Consider the following 22,541-nt stretch of genomic DNA (forward strand, 5'->3'; position numbering starts at 1 on the left):
ACAGATGTGAGTCACCTGCTGTCTTCTGTAACACTGTAAATTAAAGAGATTTGGAACAATATTTTTTAAAACTGCCCACTCTGACTAAATGTTTGTGATTTTGGAAACTAGTGATTTTCCATAAAATATTTATGTTAACATGTGTTAGGTTTATTATTTTTAATGTACTAACAAATAAATATTTTATAATTTTCAGCTTTAATTTCTAAAATTGTAAATATTGATAGATACTTAGCTAAACAATAGTTCTTTGGACTCTACGATAATTTTTATCAGTATGAAAAGGTTCTGAAAACAAAACATTTGAGAAACATTCAGCTAAGATTTTGGCACTGGGGCCTATGAAATCATTGCTTTTGCTCACTTCTAAATAAAACTATCATTTCTGAGGATTGGAATAGTGTGAATTTTATGGTAATTTCAATATAATGGGTTTGAGTGTAGCAGATTTAGTCATGAAGCCCATGTGGAGGCTGCATGCCAACTCTCTGCATGTTCCAGCCACTGTGTTAAATGAAGATTTTCTAAGCCCTCCCAAGATTTGACTGTAAATTGTGGAGATTAAATCGCTGGGCAGATACCAAAGATATTCCGCAGCAGGAGGGGAGGAGAAGGGTGTGAATTGCATCAGACTCTGGAAACAGATGGCTTTGCCTGTTGTGGTCCTGGGCTCCTGGAGGGAGCTTATAGCACTGGGGCAGCCCAGGTCCTTAGTAGGAATAACAGTGCTAGAGACTTCTACAGTTAGTGTAGTTAGAGGGCCGGGGCTTCTGTAAGACTTAGGATGATAAGCAGTAAGTCAACAAATGCGTACTGGTGTCCTATAGATGGGCTTTGCAGCCTGCAGACCTGAATCCTGACCCCTCTCCCTTGCAACCTCTGTGACATTTGGCAAATAGTTTACCGTCTCTGAGCCTTAATCCCTTTATATATAAAGCAGGCTAAATATACCAATATATTTAGGATGATTGGAAGAAATAAATGAAACGGTCAATGTAAAGAATAGAAAACAGTGCCTGGCACTTAGGGGAAATATTAGCATCTTTCTCTGTCTCCAGACTTGTTTGGTGGTGTGGGAGACTCTAAGTGAACAGAGGAGCTTAAGCCACAGGCCCGGGTCTTATGATTATAACATCAGAGAGGCGAATGCTCCTCACATTTAGCAGGGCACAGTGCTCCAATTGTGGTGCTCGAAATTGTTGGTGTGTTTATTCCTTGTTGAATTATATGTGTTACTGATGAGGCTGAGGCAGGAGGATCCCTTGAACCCAGAAGTTCAGGACCAGCCTGGGCAACATGGAGAGACCAGTCTCAAAAAAAAAACAACATATAAGTTGCTTTTCACCTCTCTGATTTGCTTCAGGGAGACTCAGGTATTATGTTCAGAGTCCAGAGTAAAAGAGAGCAGAAATATGGGTTCTCACCAGCCCTGAGTCCCTTCTATGTCGCTGCTGTGGAATAGGATTCCCATTTTACCCCTTAGCCCCTGGGTGTGGCTGGTAGCCTGGGGGCTCAGGGCTCAGTCACATCCTTACTGCACCAGGAAGTCCCTGAAATAGTGCAAGTGAGCGAGGTGCCTGGGGGCATGGCTGCTGGTTGGAGGCCACAGTGTCACCTTCTCAAGGCTCAGAAACTGAGAAGCCCTCCTTTCTTCTGCATTCAAACCCTTAAAATGCATGACCCACCAGTGACTGAACTCAGCACAATGGGAAAAGGAAAAACGGAGGTTAGCTGGCAGCAGAGTACAGGCCATTGAATCTAACTTTCCATTTTGGACTGAAGAGCATTTGGGACAATTTCCTCTCTGGCTTTTAAGAAGGGAGAGCTGGGAGTCTCCCTTTCTGCCTTCTGGTACAGGCTTCAGAAGCAGGCTCAGCTTCCCTCAGTGTAGCTGTCAGATGGGCCATATGCCCCGGGTCCGAGGCCACAGTACACTTTGACTCAGAGCTGTAATGTAAGAGAAAAAAGGCGGTGTCTTCTGGGAAGCTGGATAGCATTGCTTCATTTGTACAAATCACCACTGGGAGGTCCCACGACAGCGCTCTCCCTTGAGTTTTCTCCCAATTGCACTGCATGGTGTGGAGTTTTCTGAACTCTCCTTGGCAGGAAATGGTATGAGTGTTGTCCTGGAACCTAATTGCCACAGGGCTACAGAGCATCCATAAAAGCCAAGGAGGGACTGGCCGAAAGCCTAGCTTGGAGGAAGGGGCCCTCCATGGCCTCAGCAGGCTCTTTTGGGAACGTGGTATCCCTCTGCCTAAAGAACTGTCTCTGCACTGCCTAAGGGTCCTGATGTGGAGTGCGTCTGAATGAGGTGAAATGAGGTGAGGAGAAAGTGCTGCAGCGCTGCCATCTGGGAGTTGGAAGGAAACACAAATTGGCTATTGGTGCTGAGCTCTTCTGCCAAGAGCAGATGGTTCTGTGAGATCAGCCTTTTTAAGGCAGCAGCAAATGGCCTTCCACAGAATAATGAAAACAGCTAATGATGCCTGAGAACCCACCATGTGCCAGGCACCCTTCTAAAAGCTTTACATGTATTAGTTCACTCGGTCCTCACCATAACTCTGCATCATCTGCATTTTACATCTTCATTCACTTAAGTGTAAGCTGGACCCAGAGAAGCGATTTCTAGCATGGAAATCACTCAGTTATAGGTAGGAGAGTTAGATTTGGATTCAGATTATCTGGCTCTGGAGTGATGCTAGCAGCCACTCAATATGCTGCCTGAGGAAGGCAAGGAGGAAATGACTGGTGTCACCTTGGGCTGTCAGGAATTTGCAGGTGGGTAATGGCACACCACCCTGGGAGCCATCACGCTGAACCAAGTGGGCCATGTTTTATTCCTGTGAGGTTCAAGTCCTTGCCATGACTTGGATTTTACTGGACAGAAATAAGGACTTAGTAAATAGTAGTAGTAATGAGAATGATTAACTGTTACTGGGTGCTCACTTTGCCATCAACTATGTTACTGGTTTCCTTACAATCAATATCTCATTTAATCCTCAAAATCACCCTCTGTGGTTGGTATATTACCTGTCTTGTAGGAGTGAGGAAAGTCAGGCTCAGAAGGGTTAAATAACATGGCCAAGGTTACAGCTTATAAATAAGAGAGCTGGCACTCACGCCCAAGAGTGCCTGGCCCCAGAAGCCAAATTCCTAATGATTGGATATGCTGGCTGTATTGCCTTTAATCTCCTCTGGAGGATTAGACAAGCCTGGAAGGCATTTGGGCCTGTGCCCAGGGCATGTAAAGAATTGCCATTCATCTCAGAGGGGATATGGAGGTGTGTGGAACTGGCTCTCCAATCCTGGCTTCTGTGACGTGTTCCATAGGGATGTGGAGATGCAGAATTTCCCCCTTTTAACGTTTTATGGGCTTTCATCTGGGGATTTCCCTAATTATCAGGGAGAGATGGTCTGAATGCAGCATACATATTCTTTAAAATAAAGAATAGGTCTGAAAGACAAGTAATATTTTTGTTTTGTTTGTTTTGTTCCATATCGACAAGGCTAAGTCAATGTAACCATCCTTTATAGAAGGAAAAGTAGTTGGGCACATTCTACTTGGTACAAAGCCAAGATGTATAGGGAGGGACTGGCACACCTTTTGAGAAGACACTGGGGAGATAGCATATAAGCATATAGCCCCACGGCTCATGTATTTCTACTGAGAATCAATACTGGGGGAACATTTGCAAATGGATTCAGAATTGCATAGAAAAGTGAAATCACTGCAGTGGAGTCCGAAATAATAGAGTTGAGAACAACACAAATAACCATCTAAGTCACCGTTGATGGTTTTATAAATAATGTTGGCCAGGAGCAGTGGCTCACTCCTATAATCCCAGCACTTTGGAGGCTGAGGTAGGGAGATGGCTTGAGTCCAAGAGTTTGAGACCAGCCTGGACAACATGGCAAAACCCCATCTGTACAAAATATTCAAAAATCAGCTGGGCATGCTGGCATGAGCCTATGATCCCAGCTACTTGGAAGGCTGAGGCAGGAGGATTGCTTGAGTCTGGGAAGTGGAGGTTACAGTGAGCCAAAATCACACCAGTGCATTCCAGCCTGGGGGACAGAGCAAGATCCTGTCTCAAAATAATAATAGTAATGATAATAATAATGTCATGGTCATACCATGCAGTAGTCTAATATCATGACGTAGACCTATCTATCTATATATAAGTACAACCATATGCATGTACATAAATAGAAGGCACATGGTACCCATGGTTACTCTGGGAAGAGGTGGGAGTGTGAGTTTTCTTATTTTTCTGCATATTCTTATGTACTGATTGGCTCTCTTGCAACAAGAATCTATTTATGTTACTATGCGTGTAGTGACAAATATCTGGCCAAAACAGAAAAATAATTTAATATGCATAATATTCTGGATGTATAATAATGTGACTATATAACATAAAGCACAGTCCAAAGATTTTTGCCTAGCAGTAGTCCAGACTGTGCCAGGGGTCACCTGGCCACAGATATGCTTTCCATGGATAATCTTCCTGTCCTGTTCTAGCCTCTGCTCCTGGGAGTATCAACATGGCCTCTGTAGGCTAGAATGGCATCCTAAAGCCACAAGATTCATTTAATAGAAATAAATGTAAAACCTGATACGTAGTTCTTTTTTTGAAAAATCAATGATACAAGTGCAACTAAAGACACAGCCAGCTACCAAGTCCTATATTAAAGGGTGAAGATTATTGTAGATCACAATCTTAGTAGAATATAGATATTTTACCCGTGGGATGCAGATATTTTAAAACAGGCCACAAACTTTGTTTGCATTGAAACACTATGCCTAATGGGAAGTAACCACACCCCTCTGGGCTAGACAGGATGTCATCTTTGGGACATTATGTTCAGCTTCAGGTCCATACTCAGAAGGACATACTGAAAAAGTACATTGTGTCCGGAAGGTACAGATAAGGAACTGGGGCAGTTTTAATTGGTGGAAGGATGGCTCAGAAGCAGCACAATTCCATCTTCAAATATGTGACATGAAAGGAGAATGAGTCATATTTTGTGCCACTCCAAAGGCAAGGAAGTTCACTACAGATTTTTTTTTTCTTAATATTGGGAAGAACCTCCTAGCATCAGAGCTTTCTAACCAAAGCAGTCAAACAGTAGAACAGACCACAGTTGAGAAATGATCATTTCAATAGTAGAAGGGAAAAATCCTGTTGGGAGTCAGTGGTCAAAAAAGCTGAGGTGTAATTATCTAGCCTTGAGTTCTCCTTTGGGATTATGCGGGGGAGGACTAACCACTTAAGTTATTTAACTATCAATTACTTTCTCAAACCCTGGATACACCCAGAGTTTTCAACCGGAATTTTTGTCCCCTTGTGGAAAGAGAAAAAAAATCTGTGAGGGAATGCAGATCTAATGCTAAAAACTAAGAGGTGAGTGGAGAAAAAAAAAAAAAAAAAAAAAAAGACTAGAATCTGGATGCGAACTATCCAAAAACCTGGAGGCTGTATCAGTCAGCACATCCATGGCTAGATACTGTGATCTAGCTGAGCCCAAATGTACATTCTTTTGGTGTGGTGTGCTTTATTTGTTGTTTTATGTATTTTCTTGATAATCTGGTAAATATTTATTTGTAGAAAATAAAGATAATAATGAAAACCTAAAGATTTTCATCATCTGCCTAAAGATTTTCTGTGCTTGGTCAAATAATTAGGAAAGTGAAGTGTTTCCCTGTTGACTAAAGTCGGGGACACGAGGCTCCCTCTTTCATTGTAAGAAAAATTGATTGCAGGCTGGGTGTGGTGCTCATGCCTGTAATTCCAGCACTTTGGGAGGCTGAAGTGGGTGGATCACCTGAGGTCAGGAGTTTGAGACCAGCTTGGCCAACATGGTGAAACCCAGTCTTTACTAAAAATACAAAAATTAGCCAGGCATGATGGTGCGCCCCTGTATTCCCAGCTACTTGGGAGGCTGAGGCAGGAGACTCGCTTGAACATGGGAGGTGGAGGCTGCAGTGAGTTGAGATGGACAGAGCAAAACTCGAAGAAGAAGAAGAAGAGGAAGAAGAAGAGGAGGAGGAGGAGGAAGAAGAAGAGGAAGAAGAAGAGGAGGAGGAGGAGGAGGAAGAGGAAGAAGAAAAGTCTATTTCAGGAACTGGAGCAGGTGGTAGTAGAAGCCCAAAGAACAAATGTGCAAAAGCAACCACAGACCTTGGCATCCCTTCCCTTCGTATGGAATCGTCACTGTGCTGAGTCGGTAGGAGCTTCACCCCACAAATATTAAGCAGCAGAGGCACATGCTCAAACATTGAGCAGGAAAGGTAGGTGCGCTGCTGAGAACCCAGACAAAATGCCTGATCACCATGACTATCTTTTAGCCCCAGGGCTGGATATTTTGTTCCTTTTTCTTTTTCTTAGTTGCTGTATCTCTCTGCTCCCACTTATTTCCTTCACTCTTTTCCCCTGTCCTTACTCTTTAATCTTCTGTGAGAGAGAGAATGAAGACAGGAAGGGAGATAGTAGAACAGAGAAAGGGGGGTGGAGGCAAGAGTGGAGGTCTTGAGGGAATGAGGGTGAGGAAGGGAGGAGTGGACTTAGAGAAGGGAAAATGAGAGACAGAATGAGAGAGAAGAAAGAAGGATGAAGCAAAGGGAAGGAAAAGCGCAGAAGGAAGCAAACCAAAGGAAAGAAAGAACTGGGAATGTTGCTGGGAAGAAACATTAAAGCATAGCACCATTTGCTGCATTTATGAAGCACATGGAGCCCTGAGTAGCTTATGTCCTTAAAACAGGAGCACAGTAGAACTAAGGGCATGACACTGCTTTATGTTATATTTCTTCTGTTTTCAAAAGGAATTGAAGAAAGCCTAAGATAAAAGAGACAAGATATACTCAAACCATTCAAAAAACAAAGACAGCAGAGAAGGTACAGGTTATAATCCACAGTGCTGAGGAAAATGATCACAATCCAGCACAAACTTTTTATTAGTCCTGAACTCCAGGAATGACATATAAGATGGAGCACCCTGAACTGCAGACCAATCCCACTTTCTTTCCACTGACCTTGCTTACAAGAAACCATCAACAGAAGCGAAGAAGGCAACGTGAGATCAAAATGCTGGGAAGATAGTTTTTTATGTTCTTATATTTAACTTTTAATTTTGATATAATTACAGAAGAGTTTCAAGAAATCACAAAGACGCCCATTTATCTAGATCCTCCAATCAACATTTACCACATTTACTTTCTTATTCTCCTCTTTCTCCCTCTCCTTCTCCCCCTACCCCTCTCTTTTTTCCTTGAGTCATTTGAGAGTAAGTGGAAGATATTACACTCCTTTACCTCTAAATACTTAAGGATGCATTCTGGTGAGAAACTACAATACATGTAGCTTTTACCAGAAAGAGCTTATGGGCAACCAGCTTGGAAGGGGAGCATGAATAGGAAACTTGTTTTAAGCTGCATCTACTTAGCAAGTGATATATTTTCTTAGATTAATTTAGGTCAATAAAAATAGCAGAATCTTTTAAAACAGCTTCTCACCAAACTTTACATGGAATTGAGAAAAAATCAATTGTCTACATGAAATAACACTAATAGAAATGGGAATGGCTTTGGTAGCCAATACCCTTGGTCCTAATCACTACATCCAAGAAACCTGGAAAGTGCTTAATACAAAGAGAGAATCCTTGCTGGCCTGTATAATGCTTGTCAGCTCCAAATCATACCTTCTACTTTACATTTTAACATCTCTGAAATCTGGATGTATCTTACAGTCCATGATGCAATTCTAATTGGTAGCTTCCTTTCTTTATATTAGTACATAAAAATAAGGGTACATCCTACAAATGATGGCTTCTGAGATTAGATAAAATATCTTCTTATCAACTCTGTGGTTCTCTGCTGGTGTATTACCAGGAGGAAGGAAGTGGAGCATTTCAGGTGAGGCGCAGGGTTTTGGTATCAATTCCTAAGATTCCTTTCATGGTCCAGCACATGGTATGCATTATCCTACAGCTCCTCCCTCTACCACGCCCTCAGCCATTTGATGTGTCTCTTTATTTCTGCTCCTATTGCCTACCAGCATGTGCCTGATTACTGAATCCTGCCCACCCAAATGTCAAGGGTTTACTAGAGACGACTACTTCTCCTCCACTCTCCTCAGCACATGTGGATATGCGTATTTGGAGGGGATTGGAAAAGCACAGTTTACCCATATGGGTAACCCACAAAACTGATGCAGGGGTCACGCTAGAGAAGACAACCATGAAGAAAACTCACTTCCAGCCTGATGCAGAAGGGCAGAGCTTTCCGGGCTACTGGCTCTAAGAGCAACGCATGGATCTGCTGATTTAAAATAATAACAACAATAATGGCTTTGGGTTTCCTTGGGTTATCCTGCAACCCAAGGAAAGCAATAGGCAGACATGTATACATGGAGTGCACTGGGTTGGCTCTGGCTTCTTAGTGTGTTCCGCCATCTCTTTCGTTCTGATGACAGAACAAGCCCTTGGTCACAGGGTAAAACCCGATGCCAGTCTGGCCCACTGGAGTCCTTCTAAGACCCTGGAGGAGAACTGTCCTCTTTCTCTTTGATTTGTTAATTTTAGGCTGCCTAAGGCCAGCCCCCCACCTTGCAGAGAGCGAAAGCCCAAGCAAAGACCAGCATAGGCAGAGAGCTAGTAGAGCAGCCTGGATCCCTGCACCCTGTGAAGCATCACAGTTATCCTTCTCTGCACATGGGCCAGTGCATTCCTGTCCTGCTTAAACAAGCTTAAGTTGTTCCTTGGAATCAATACAAGATAAGATATTTTAAACCTCTACTTTAAACTATCCCTCTAGCTTAGCTGTTCTTTTTAAAAGTTATTTGCAACAGACAATTCAAGTTTGAGATTTGGGAGGGCAAAATGCCCATATTCTTTGTTGATTGAAAGGAGATTCCTGGGCTTTAGGTCCCTGCTTTGGTTGAGAAGTTGTCATGATAATTAAAGAGCCTGTGTAGATTCTCAGTAGAGGGAGGGCTCTGCCTTGAGCTGGATCAGGGGTAGCCACAGGCTGCTCTGGATTTATCCAAAGTCCTCCTCAGGGTACCAGATGGGATGTTCAATGAAATTTGCACCATAAAGCCCTAAGAACCCCATGCTTGAAGATTCTGCAGGAAGTGATACCATAGCCAGTCATTTTCGTTTGCCACAACTGATAAGCGCTTATCTTTCCGACAGCACTTACCGACCTGGTTCCTCTGATTTTTGAGTCATGTCCTGGAAAAAGAGCTGAGCCTAAGGAACTGCAGCTTGGAGGATATATCTGATCTATCTGTGATGGCAGGAAAGCACGCATCTAGTTGATCTAAAAACTAGATGGCATTATTGAGGAGTTGGACAGGAGGTCTTAGGAACAATCTCGTTTTATACTTTTTAAATACAGGAACTTACTTAAAGGTAACTTCCATTCTTTCTGGCAGAGATATTGTGATAAAGGATTTCAGGAATGTCAACAGCTCAGAATTGGCATTAGCTCATAGATAATTCCTGTCTACCAAATTAAAATCTATGAGAGACTGAGGCATGCACCAGAGTCTTGAATTATTAGGCAAGGGTCTTGCTAAAGTTGCTATGAAACTCATTTCAAAGGCCATGTAGACCATCTCAGCTTATTATTAAACCAATGCAACTGCTCAGAAACTAAAACTCCATCACTGAGTTCCCCATCAGTGTGTGAAATCATTTCCAGAAAACTTTTCAAAAGATACCAAATAAAAGCCACCATAGGCTGGGCAAGGTGGCTCACGCCTGTAATCCCAGCACTTTGGGAGGCTGAGGTGGGTGGATCACAAGGTCAGGAGATTGAGACCAGCCTGGCAAATGTGGTGAAACCCCGTTACTACCTAAAAAAAAAAAAATTAGCCGGGCCTGGTGGTAATCCCAGGTACTCAGGAGGCAGGAGAATCACTTGAATCCACAAGGCAGAGGTTGCAGTGAGCGGAGATCTTGACGTTGCACTCCAGCCCGGGCGACAGAGTGAGACTCTGTCTAAAAAACAAACAAACAAAAAAGCCATCACAGAAAGACATTTATTTCCTCATCAGGTCAGAAAATTTATTGCTGGCTTCAATCTCTCAAGAAGTCAGATTCTCTTCAGACACTTCTTTGTGTTTCTTTACAACTTAATCAAGCATTCCCGGGTCAGCTATGAGACACACAGTCCACCGGCCTCCCTCCTGACCAATTTAATTGCAAAGGGTTAGCATACTATTTCTTCTCTGATACTATCAGAATTCTCAATCATGAAAACAAAAGCAATAATTAAACATTTCTTGCAGCTGATTTTTTTTTTTTTTGAGACAGCGTCTCACTCTGCCACCCAGGCTGTAGTGCAGTGGTGCAATCTCTGCTCACTGCAACCTCTATCTCCCAGGTTCAAGCAATTCTCCTGCCTACGCCCCGGAGTAGCTGGGACCACAGGCACGTGCCACCACACCCGTCTAACTTTCGTATTTTTAGTAGAGACGGGGTTTCAACAAGTTGGCCAAGCTGGTCTCGAAATGCTGACCTCAAGTGATCCGCATGTCTGGGCCTTCCAAAGTGTTGGGATTACAGGCGTGAGCCCTGCGGCCGGTCCTAGGTGAATTTTTTTTTTTTTTTTTAAGGGAGGCAGGAAAGAAGGCATCTGGGGCCTCTTATCTGGAATTTTCTTCCGTATAAACTTATATGAAGGATCTGGAGTGGGACTTCGTGGCTTCAAGTCCTGGCTCCATTTCTTGATGGCTGCGTGACCTGGGTTAAGTCACGTAACCTCTCTGAAGCTCAGTTTATTCATTTGTAAAGGGTCAATAATAGCACGAGATTCCCTATGCGGGTGGAGCTCAAAGTGCTGTGTTGTCCGTGGTGAACCCACAACTTTTATACTTATCCTTTGATGAAGCTAGGAGGTACAATTCCTACCTGGAATTGTACTAGACACATCCCACCTCTTCCCTCGAATTCCCCCTCCTCCCCGCCTCGTGAAGACCTTGTTCTTTCAGCTTTCTTGAAAATCCTTATGCACCAGCTTGTAGGAAAGAGCGCACCGGGTCGGGGAAGCCACCTAGGCCCGAGCGTCCCCTTCGCGACCGCACCTGCGCCTAGGAGGACCACAGAGCCACGGATGCGCGGCGAGGTCGCGATGCGTGCCCCCGCTCGGCCTTCGAGAAGGTGGTGGCCCGAGCGTCCGCTTTGCTGGCCCTGCAGGCGCGACTGTGCGTGCGCAGCCGAGGGTGGCGGCTGCCGGCACCCCACGCCAAGGGTGGTGGCGGCCAGTACCCCACCCTCTGCCGCCGCCTCCGCCAGTCAGGTGCCGTGAGAAGCACGGGAGGGGCGGCCGCCGGCAGCGCCCAGGGATATGACTGAAGCCGACGTTCCAGAAACCATGCACGCAAAGCCCAGCTCCGCACGCAAGGGGGAGGCGACTGCGGAAACTTTTCAACCCGAAAGTTCGCAGCTCGCGGAGATTTGCCTCCTCCAGCCACTCTCCGCCCCGCTCGGGTCCCGCCCCGCTTGCTCCCCCAGCCCACCCCCACCAGGTCGCCCCAGCTCGGCTCCCCGCTTCCGTCGCAGCCTCGGCGGCCCCGCGCCCTCCAGCGGGCGGCGCCACCAGGAGTGGTCTCTACCCGGGAAACTTCTCGGCCAGCTGCGCCCCAGGAGCCTTTGTGTGCCCAAAGACTGTCGGGGCCCGGGGGCTGAGGAGCGGCTACTTTCAGGGATTCGTGATCTCGCCGCAAGAATTGGAAAAAAACTTTGCACGCTAAAGAGGCTCCACGGAGGTGGGAATTTGTTTGCAACAAACTAAGATAAAATGTAAACAACAACAAACCAGGGGTGCTGTGAGGCTAACCGCTGCTACTACCCTAGCTTTCCGGGAAGCAAGTTCAAGTCGCCGAGAGGGAAGGGAGGTCGTGCGCTCGGGGCGGGGCGCGCTCCCACGTGTAGGGCAGCGGCAGGGGAAGGTTGTCCCGAGCGCGGTTCTGGGGCCACCGTGCGGCCTCGATTGGAGGTGGCTGTGATGAAGAGAGGTTACCATACAATGAAACGTGGACACCTCCGCTCCCATGAAAGCCTCCGGGTAGAGGTCCGAGGCCGGCGGGTGCGCCCCGACGAGTTGGGTCAAAGTGGCTTAGATTGCGGCGCGCCCCGCCCCCGCAGGCCCCGCCTTGCCAGGTCGGGCTGCTCTCTACCCAGTACTTAAAAACCGGGATGGCGCGCTTTGACTCCGGAGTGGAAGTAAGCACCTCTGCGACGCCAGCTGTGAGAGCCGCAAGGGTATGGGTATTGATGCCCCTCACCGATCCCCAGTCTTGATCCCCGCGCTGTGAGGAAACCCCTACTTTGCAGGTCCCCAAGTGCAGCGGGGCTCGGGGAGAGAAGCACCTTTCTCCGTCCCCATCCCAATCCACTCCCTCCTGGCTCTGACAACGCCAAGAGACTCAAGTGGGATTTAAAGCTCCCAGTTCGGGGAGCAGGTGTCCAGGGCGGGCCTGCGGGTTCCTGTTGACGTCTTGCCCTAGGCAAAGGTCCCAGCCCCTTCTCGGAGCCGGCTGTCCCGCGCCACTGGAAACTGCACCTTCCCGCAGGTCAGTCTCTCTGCGGAGCCGCTGTCCCACGACCCCTTCAGATGGCTTCTTGCAGGTAGGGGGTGGAGTGGTAGGCACTTTAAAGGAAATCAAGCACCGCCGCCTCGATGACCGCGGCGCTGTCCCCAAATTGCAGGAACCGTTACGCGCCTGGCGGGGAGGGGAAGAGTTGGCGCTGGGTCACTGGGAAGTGGAAACACGCCCTTTCTCTTCTCCAAGGGTGACTGGGTTGGGGATGGGAAAGGGCGTCTTTGGCCACTTCTCCAGAGAGTCAGCTCCGACCTCTTCACACAGTGGCACTCAGTCGCCCAAGGCTGATATAGAGGGGTGGGACGCCCGCTCCTGTCTCTGCACACCTGAGTGTCACGCCTTCTCCTCTCTGTCCCCAGCATGGCCACCAGCCTCAGCCCGAACGACCCTTGGCCGCTAAACCCGCTGTCCGTTCAGCAGACCACGCTCCTGCTACTCCTGTCGGTGCTAGCCTTTGTGCATGCGGGCCAGTGGCTGCTGAGGCAGCGGAGGCGGCCGCTCGGGTTCGCGCCCCCGGGGCCGTTCGCGTGGCCACTGATCGGAAATGCTGCGGCTGTGGGCCAGGCGGCTCACCTCTCGTTCGCTCGCCTGGCGCGGCGCTATGGCGATGTCTTCCAGATCCGCCTGGGCAGCTGCCCCATAGTGGTTCTGAATGGCGAGCGCGCCATCCATCAGGCCCTGCTGCAGCAAGGCGCGGCCTTCGCCGATCGGCCGTCCTTCGCCTCCTTCCGCGTGGTATCCGGGGGCCGCAGCATGGCTTTCGGCCACTACTCCGAGCACTGGAAGGTGCAGCGGCGCGCAGCCCACAGCACGATGCGCGCCTTCTCCACGCGCCAGCCGCGCAGCCGCCAAGTCCTGGAGGGCCACGTGCTGAGCGAAGCGCGCGAGCTAGTGGCGCTGCTGGTGCGCGGCAGCGCGGACGGCGCCTTCCTCGACCCGAGGCCGCTGACCATCGTGGCCGTGGCCAATGTCATGAGCGCCGTGTGCTTCGGCTGCCGCTACAGCCACGACGACCCCGAGTTCCGTGAGCTGCTCAGCCACAATGATGAGTTCGGGCGCACGGTGGGCGCGGGCAGCCTGGTGGATGTGATGCCCTGGCTGCAGCGCTTCCCCAACCCAGTGCGCACCGCCTTCCGCGAATTCGAGCAGCTCAACCGCAACTTCAGCAACTTTGTCCTGGACAAGTTCTTGAGGCACCGCGAAAGCCTTCGGCCCGGGGCCACCCCCCGCGACATGATGGACGCCTTCATACTCTCTGCGGAAAAGAAGGCGACCGGGGACTCCGACGATGATGGCGCGCGGCTGGATTTGGCGGACGTACCGGCCACTGTCACTGACATCTTCGGCGCCAGCCAGGATACCCTGTCCACCGCGCTGCAGTGGCTGCTCCTCCTCTTCACCAGGTAAAGCCTCCGGGAGGTGTGGGTCAGGTCTTTTCTCCTCTGAAAAAGGTCAAAATGCTGAGTTCGCAAGCAGCGCGCCGGGTTTGGGGTTTCGCTCCAGGTCCCCACCCCTCAAAACCAAGATCGCGCGTCGGGAAAGAGAAAGCCAGGGGACTCACAGTGAGGGCTGAGACACGCGCGCGCACCCCACCCAGCGGTACCCCGACCTCTTGGCATCTTTGATCTTGTCTCTATCCTCCCTTCCCCTGCTTTCCAGTAAGAACACATTTTCAAAACAAGAGTTTTTAAGTGCCTGGAGATGAACCCTGTATCTCTCTCCCTGGAGCAGTAGAAGCAGAAATGGAATAGTTCCGAAAGAAAGGGTAACACTGCAAATATGTTAAACACAGCAGCCTCTGGGCTAGTCCTCGGTGTGGATCCGAGGCCATCCAGCCTGGGCGCTGAAAGCAGGCTGCTGCCCGTCTGGGCTTTGTTCCAGGCCAAGGAAGCCCACGGAGGCCGGGCCAGCCGACGGGTAACCCGCACAGAAGCTTTCGGAAGGCGGCCACAACTAGCGGGCAGTGCTAGGTTTATAAAACATCCGCGCTAGGAGTTTGAGAAATGCTGGGGTAGAAAACAAGAAGCAATCACTTTTACGAGTGCAGAGTAGCATCCAGAGAGGCAGATGGGGTATTCAGGAGGCGCCTGCAGACCTCTCCGGACCCTGCTGTTAGCGGACCCCCTTATGGCCACCTTGGTCTCTATTAAGCTCCGATCGCACCGATTCCACGGGTCCCTGGTGTCGGGTTGCCAAATTTAGCAAAAGAAAAGTAAGTTTTACAGGGGAATACTTGCACTAAAAGATTAACCCTTGTTGATCTGAAATCCATATTTAACTTGGCAGTCTGTCTTTACTCTGGAAACATTACCCCTAAGGGCAAATGTTTTGCAAGGCAAATCTTGATTGCCTAAGAGACCAGAAATCCTGATTGTGTCATTTCTTGGCGCGCAAGTGAGCAATTGGAGATGCTAAATCTGCAGGCGCCACAGTACAGTGTTTGGGAGAGAATGACTCTTCTTATTACAATCCACTGTAATCTGTATTCTTAGACACTGTACAGCTATTTTCACAAATTTAAAGTTTCTGTATACTTAAAATGACTTTTTAGTATTACAATCATAGAAACATACATGGTGGGTAAGGCAGAGGCAGAAATTGAATAAAGAAAAGTCAACCAGAGATCGGGGAAAAGAAAATTCCAGAACACGATCCACAGGTTTTTTGCGTCCCCACATAGGCATTTTATCTTTTGAAATAGGCTTTCTTTTTCATTAGAACCACAATAGTTCTCCGAGCGCTCCAATTAGGCTGCAAAAAGAAATAAAACCATTTGGGGGTCACTTTCAATTCAATATGCTGATTTTTTTTTCTTTTTAGTGAAAAGACAGTATGACAGGGCTTGGCAAATTACACAGTCTGTTTTTGCATATGCATTTTGCTGAAGCAGTCATACCCATTCATCTATACATTTTCTATGGCTGCATTTGCTCTGTAACACGGGGAAGAGCGGAGTACGGCAACAAAGAGGGTTCAGTCCACAAAGTCTAAAATACATACTATCTGGCTCTCCCCACCATACATGTCTCTATGAAAAAAGTTGGCAGACTCCTGCAATATGATGTTGAAGAATGAATTTTTAAAATAACTCTCCATTTCATCACATATGTTTATATGGTTTTTTTTTTTGGAGTTGCAAATAATCAGTTAAATGTTTTTTGACTTCTGAATTAAGGTAGTGGACATTTCTAGTCTTTTAATATTTATTTTGGTAATTTTTGATGGCTACATAGTATTTTGCCATGATAATGTATCAGCACTTATTGAACTTTAACATTGGTCATTGGCCTTGATGGCACTTTTAATATTTTAATTTTAATTTTATGGATTTACTTACTTAGAGACAGGGTCCCACTACATTGCCCAGGCTGGTCCCAAACTCCCGGGCTCAAGCAATTCTGCCGCAGTCTGCTAGGTAGCTGGGTCTACAGGTGTGTACTACCATGCCTGGCTAATTTTTAGAATTTTAGGTCCTGTTGTGGTTACTTATTTTTGTACCTCTTAAATTATTTTCTGAAAATACATTTCTGGGCATGGATTTCTGGGTTTAAAATGAGGCAGGAAGAGGTTACTTTTATGGCTCTTCACTTGTACTAAGATTTTGTTTTTTAAAAATGATTGTACCAGTTTATATCATCAACAGTGAATAAGTATTACAGTTTGTACCATGATTTTACAAACATTGGGAATTGGCTTTTAAATTGAAAAAATACAGTATGTAGCTTTATCCGTCAGGACACCAATTATCTTTGTATGAAATGAGAACTGCACATCTGTTGGAATTTTGCAGGGAAATGAGGGAGAAAAAAATTTATCTTTCAGAGCCACATTTTAACTTTTGTGGGTCCTGGGTGCTTTTGCCTTTGTAGACTCCTTATACCATACAAAAAGTTAAAAATTAAATTTTATGACTACCTTAATATATAAAGAGGAATACATTAAAATGATGTATGAAAAGACTTTCTTCTACCTATAAGTGAGTTTTTTTTAGGTCTGAAGATTGTAAAAGACTTATTTTCATGGGCCCCTAAAAAGAGTTGTGGGCTATAAGCACTGTCCCTGCAGTACCCAGTAGAAAATTGCCCTTATCTACTATTGTGCTTTTTTAGGCTGGGAAAACTTAGAGTTTTTTGACTCATAATGGGAAAGAGAGTTTTAGCCATTCAAGGCCTATCACAGGAGCTATAATTCCTAAAGTCCATCTTGTAACTTAGTGAGAAATGAGGAAGCTGTTTTAGATTTTTTTCCCCAGAAATATTAATTTAGTCACTGAGCTAGATAGCCTGTTTAAGGAAAAGTAGAATTCAAATAAATTATAATGTGCTTTCTAGATGATAGAAGAATTAATTTTGCTCACTTGCTTTTCTCCCTCCATATTAAACACCAAACAGGTATCCTGATGTACAGGCTCAAGTGCAGGCAGAATTGGATCAGGTCGTGGGGAGGGACCGTCTGCCTTGCATGGATGACCAGCCCAACCTGCACTATGTCATGGCCTTCCTTTATGAAGCCATGCGCTTCTCCAGCTTTGTGCCTGTCACCATTCCTCATGCCACCGCTGCAAACACCTCTCTCTTGGGCTACCACATTCCCAAGGACACGGTGATTTTTGTTAACCAGTGGTCTGTGAATCATGACCCAGTGAAGTGGCCCAACCCAGAGAACTTTGATCCAGCTCGATTCTTGGACAAGGACGGCTTCATCAACAAGGACCTAACCAGCAGAGTGATGATTTTTTCAGTGGGCAAAAGGCGGTGCATCGGTGAAGAACTTTCTAAGATGCAGCTTTTTCTCTTCATCTCCATCCTGGCCCACCAGTGCAATTTCAGGGCCAACCCAAATGAGCCTGCGAAAATGAATTTCAGTTATGGTCTGACCATTAAACCCAAGTCATTTAAAGTCAATGTCACTCTCAGAGAGTCCATGGAGATCCTTGATAGTGCTGTCCAAAAGTTACAAGCCGAGGAAATTTGCCAATAAGAAGCCACAGGCAAGCTGAAATTTTAGAAATACTCACATCTTGGGAGATGAGGAGTAAAATTCAGTTTTTTTCTAGTTCCTCTTTGTGCTGCCTCTCAATTAGCCTCTAAGGTGAGCATAAATCAGCTGCCCATCCAGGCGAGGTGTGCCCCATACCCAGTGGTTCTTCATGAGTAGTGGCCTCTGCAGGAACTTCTGGGAGATTTTTTTGAGTCAAAGACTTAAAGAGCCCAAGGAATTATTATACATATAATGCATCTTGCTTATTTCTGAAGGTAATATTTTTCGCGTTAAAACGTACACATAGACAAACAAACCCAAACACTTACACAGACTATTTTGGTAACCATGCCATTTTTGGTGTGAATTCAAGATTGGTCTCCCATATGCAGAAATAGACAAAAAGTGTATTAAACAAAGTTTCAGAATATATTGTTGAAGAGACAGAGACAAGTAATTTCAGTGTAAGGTATGTGATTGAAGGTGCTAAGGGAAAAGATAAAGAGCAGAAATTCTCTTCTCACCTTTTCAGGAAAATAACTTAGGTCTAGTATTTATGGGTGGATTTATCCTTTTGCCTACTGGTATACTTCCTCACTTTTAAGCATAAATCATAAAGGCAGTTGCTCAAAAAGAAATCAGTAGTTGAATTAGTGAGTATAGTGGGGTTCCACGATTTATCATGAATTTTAAAGTATACATTGTTAAATTGTAAAACTCTGAGCTGACGTTGTACCTCTCTTGCTTGCCAAAGTATAGATTTTCAATTATGAGCAAAGAAAACAAAAAGATTACTAGCCCGGCCAAGCTTTAAATTATGTGACTGCAATGTACAGACTTCAGTAAGTCTCATAGGTTAAAAAAAAAAAAGTCACCAAATAGTATGTAATATATTACTTAACTGTCCATAAGCCATATATTAGTATTATCTTGTTCAGGAAAAGGTTGAATAATATATGTCTTGTATATTATTGCAAATTGAAAAGTACAACCAATGCAACCAAGTGAGCTAAAAATGAGCTTGATTAAATCAACCGCCTATTTTTGACATGAAAACTAAGTAGTCTCTTTTCTTCACACAAGTTTTGGCAAATCTCAACATTATATCCTAAGATATGTTCTTATTTTTATAAAGTCTTTATTGAAATTCTATTTATAATACAGAATCTCTATTTGAAAATGACCTAATTAATATGCTAAAATTCCAAATTCATGGCATGTTTACATTTTAACTTAATTTTAAAGCTATTCTGATTATTAAGTTCCAGTTGAAGTTAGTGGAAATCTGACCATTACCCCATGGAAGGCAGAGAAATCTAAGATGTGTCTGTCCAATTAATAATGAAAAATATGAATTTTCTGGATGTTCTTTTTACGAGGTGGCAAGAGTTGGGGACGGAACTCTCATTACACTGACCAAGTCTCTTTTCTAGATGGTTTTTTTGAAAGTTAACATTAATGTCTGCTTTTTGGAAAGTCAGAATCAGAAGATAGTCTTGGAAGCTGTTTGGAAAAGACAGTAGAGATAAGGTCAGTCGTGTTTTCTAAGATGGCAATTACTTTGGTAGCTGGGAAAGCATAAAGGGCAAATGAAATGTATGTGTTTGGTTTATGTAACAACCTGAAAACATTTAGAAAAGTGAAGTTTCAAGTTTTAAATTTCATTGCAATTAAACTTCCAGAGGAAGTTTTACAGTTTCCTAAGTGCTTATTAAATTTTATTTAGCTTTTTGTAATCTCTATACCAAAATTTAAAGAAAGGGAGTTTATGATAGTTTTGTGTGTGTGTTGGGGGCATGGCAAAAGAAAAGACAGAAAGACTGAAAAGAAGGAAAGATGGCTAAACATTTTCCCACTCATTCCAAATTAATTAATTTGGAGCACAAAATTCGAAGCATGAGCATTTAGAAAAAAGATATTTGGCGTAGCAGAGTTAAATCTCAAATAGGCTGTTAAAAAATCTACAACATAGCAGATCTGTTTTGTGGTTTGAAATATTATAAAATTTCATAGCTGTACTTCTTGAATATAAAAAATTGTGCCAGTATTTTTCAAAGCTTTAAAGTCAACTATTGAAATCAGACTTCCCCAATACATTTAAATTTTTTGACACTTGCCATTCCAAAATATTATACCCCAGCAAGGCTGAGACAGTGAACTTGGGCCGTTGTAGCCTATTTTTTTTAGATTGAGAAATGTGTAGCAGCAAAAATAATCATGTACCAATCTGGATGCCTCATTACATCAACCAGGTCCAGATGCGCTGTAATCTGTTTTTATGTACGTAGGCTCAGTCGTCATCTGATGCTTGCAGCAAAGGGAAAGCTGAGTTTATATAGAATAAAGTAAGGTGCTTGGAGGTTACCTGGCTTATTTAATATGTTTACACCCTAGTTAAAGGAAGGAAAAGAAGACAAAAAAAGAATAAAAATAACTGAATTTGGAGACTGCAGTAATCAGATTACTGCTTTAATCAGAAAGCCTCATTGTATTTCTACCAGAGACAGAATGTATTTGCTGATGACCGTTAAAGTCAGATGTTTCACTCCAGGTTATTGCAATAAAGTATAATGTTTATTAAATGCCTGATTTGTATGTCAAAGCTTTGATTTTGTAAGAAAATTGCTTTTTTCCAAAACAAAAAGATGTCTCAGGTTTATCTTCTGAATTTGCTAAAAGCTTTCATGTCCCAGAACTTAGCCTTTACCTGTGAAGTATTACTACAGCCTTAATATTTTCATACTAGATCTATATTAGATCAAATAGTTGCATAGCAGTATATATTAATATGTGTGTTTTCAGCTGTGATACAACTGTGTGATTAAAAGGTATACTTGTTTAAAACTTAAGGATACCTTCTTATTTAACCTTTTCTTATTTTTGTACTTTATCATGAATGCTTTTAGCATGCACATAATAATGACAATACATAGTTGTAACCAAAATACATTCTGGTGACACATTTACATGTAGCTTTTACTGTTCGCTCTACCAAATGAAAAAAAAATCGTATCTCTTTACTTATACTGGGACACCATTACCACAATAATAATAAAAATCACTTTCATAATCTTGTTATGAAGTTTCATTTTATGCTGTAGCAAATATAGTCTAATGCGTCACTTTATTTCAACTATCACTATGGATTATTCCAATAAAACATTCATTTTATTTGTCCATTCTACATTTCAGGCTGAGGCCGCATGCTTTTTTTTTTCCTGTAGGTTTTCACCAACCAAATCTCGAATCTTTGTATTTTTGAATTTGTAAGAACCAACAGAGAAGTTAAATTTCAATGCAAACAATCGAGCCAAATGAGAATTAATTTGCAATGTTGAAAGATTGAATAGCTTGAGACTTCAAGTTGCTGATCGATTTCTGCTTTGTCTAAAGAATGCAGTACACATTTTTCCTCCTCAGCTACACACCAGTCCTTTCTCTGAATATTTTCTTCCATCATTTTTTAAAGGGATATGTGCCTTAATAGGTACAATTAATGTCCAATAAAATAAGATGGGTACAAGTATTCTGTCATGTACTATGTGGAAATATTTTATTGCTGATCTTTTTACTTGGCAAAAAGACTTGACTTCACAGGGCCTAGGTCACAAGTCTTCAGGCCTTCACTCCCCGCACTCACAGATGACAGGGCTGTGCAGTACCAAAGGCTCCTTATCTTCCAGACTACAGCTCCTTTAACTGTGAAAACAGGAAATGCAGTAAAAATTGCACACAATGGCATTGATACTTTGGCTTGGGAACTTCACTTTAGCAGCCAGAAGTTATGGCTATGGGGCGGTTTAAGAGAATATTCACTGGTTTTCCATATGGATAACAGTAGGATCTTGGAAATGTCGGGACAGTTCAGAATAAGTGAAGGAAATATTTTCACGCGAAAAAGATTCCTTTAAATAATTATAATTGGGGCCAGTTTCTGCAAAACTGTCTAGCAGAATTGGATTCTACCCAATCAATCCAATAGAGTACAAGACCGGAGAACAGAGTGGGAAATGAATGCAGCTTTGGACATAAGTAAGACAGGCGTGGTTGTTGGAAACTTACAGAGGTTGTTTCTTCAACCTCAAAGCCAGTCTATTTTTCTGCATAAGTGCAACAGAAGTTAACTGGCTGTTAACTCTCCTTGGCTCAGTAACTCTCACATGCTTTCTGCTCTCCAGTTTCAGTCTGTTAACTAATAAATCTCAGAAAAAGAAAAGGAAAGGAGAAAAAAAGATTAAATATATTCAAATACATTCAAAAGCAATTATTTTTAACCTGAAATTGTGAAGGAAAATAATCTAGTTTACATAGATATGGACACGCTATAGGTAACAGCTCATGCTTGTAGCCCCTCTGCTAAGCTACATACAGGCTTTGAGGACGCATGCTGTGTTCTTCACACACACTTTTCAACAAGTGTCAGGTATGCAGGGAAGAAATGGAACTAAAATGTGTTGAGCATGTACGCTTTTTGCGTCACTGTGCTAAACTCTCTGATGCACTATTGCACAATAGTCTTCTGAGGGATGTGATAAAGTAATGGGCCAAAATTATATAGTTAGAAGTATTCTCATCCAGATTTTCCCTGGAGATGAACTAATTCAAAGCCCATTGTCTTTGTACCCCAGTTTGTCCCTTCCTAATGTGCCTGTGCTTGGATTTACAGGATAGTACATCTATTTTTTTTTTTAGGCCATAAGATCCTGGGAGTTTCGCCAGCGATTTACTTCCTTTGTCTAAGGCACATTCCACCACACCACAGTCGGAGTAACTGACATTGTGCGGGAGTCTTCACCACACTGCTCTCTTCTGAGAAAAGCTCTTTTACACCGTTCCTTAAGCAAAGCCAAAAACCAACCAAACAGTCATGCTTTGTCTTATAATCCTAAAACTTCTGTCCTAGAACCTGTGTGGACCAAGGATCCTTGTTGGAGCCAGGGCCCTCCATAG

The 22,541-nt window shown here is 44.2% G+C and overlaps 1 protein-coding gene and 1 long non-coding RNA gene across 6 annotated transcripts in view; one reads left to right on the plus strand and one right to left on the minus strand.

Moving 5' to 3' along the window:
* The window catches only part of LOC128929643 (uncharacterized), a 99,969-nt gene extending 86,501 nt beyond the window's left edge, over nucleotides 1-13,468 (minus strand). Inside the window, exon 1 of the long non-coding RNA XR_013526661.1 lies at nucleotides 13,185-13,468. This is a non-coding gene — a long non-coding RNA (uncharacterized LOC128929643). The remainder of the gene's footprint in view (nucleotides 1-13,184) is intronic.
* CYP1B1 (cytochrome P450 family 1 subfamily B member 1) lies at nucleotides 11,458-20,661 on the plus strand. 5 transcript variants are annotated; one of them, XM_035272772.3, is made up of 3 exons: nucleotides 11,458-12,581; nucleotides 12,971-14,014; nucleotides 17,003-20,661. In XM_035272772.3, exons 2-3 carry the CDS (start codon nucleotides 12,972-12,974, stop codon nucleotides 17,589-17,591), a joined length of 1,632 nt encoding a protein of 543 aa, XP_035128663.1. In that variant the 5' UTR covers nucleotides 11,458-12,581; nucleotide 12,971; the 3' UTR covers nucleotides 17,592-20,661. The 5 variants fall into 5 exon arrangements, with proteins under 5 accessions (XP_035128663.1, XP_054101007.1, XP_054101008.1 ...); XM_054245032.2 differs by having other exon boundaries at nucleotides 11,458-11,774; XM_054245033.2 differs by having other exon boundaries at nucleotides 11,961-12,231.
* Nucleotides 20,662-22,541: the final 1,880 nt, after the last annotated feature.

This window comes from Callithrix jacchus, chromosome 14 (genome assembly GCF_049354715.1).
Source record: "Callithrix jacchus isolate 240 chromosome 14, calJac240_pri, whole genome shotgun sequence".
In the NCBI taxonomy this organism is placed as follows: Eukaryota; Metazoa; Chordata; class Mammalia; order Primates; family Cebidae; genus Callithrix; species Callithrix jacchus.

Excerpts from the sequence above, each read along its gene's own strand:
- CYP1B1 (XM_017964402.4), top strand. Across the intron at positions 14,015-17,002 it reads CTGCTCCTCCTCTTCACCAG|GTATCCTGATGTACAGGCTC; the intron begins GTAAAGCCTCCG and ends AACACCAAACAG.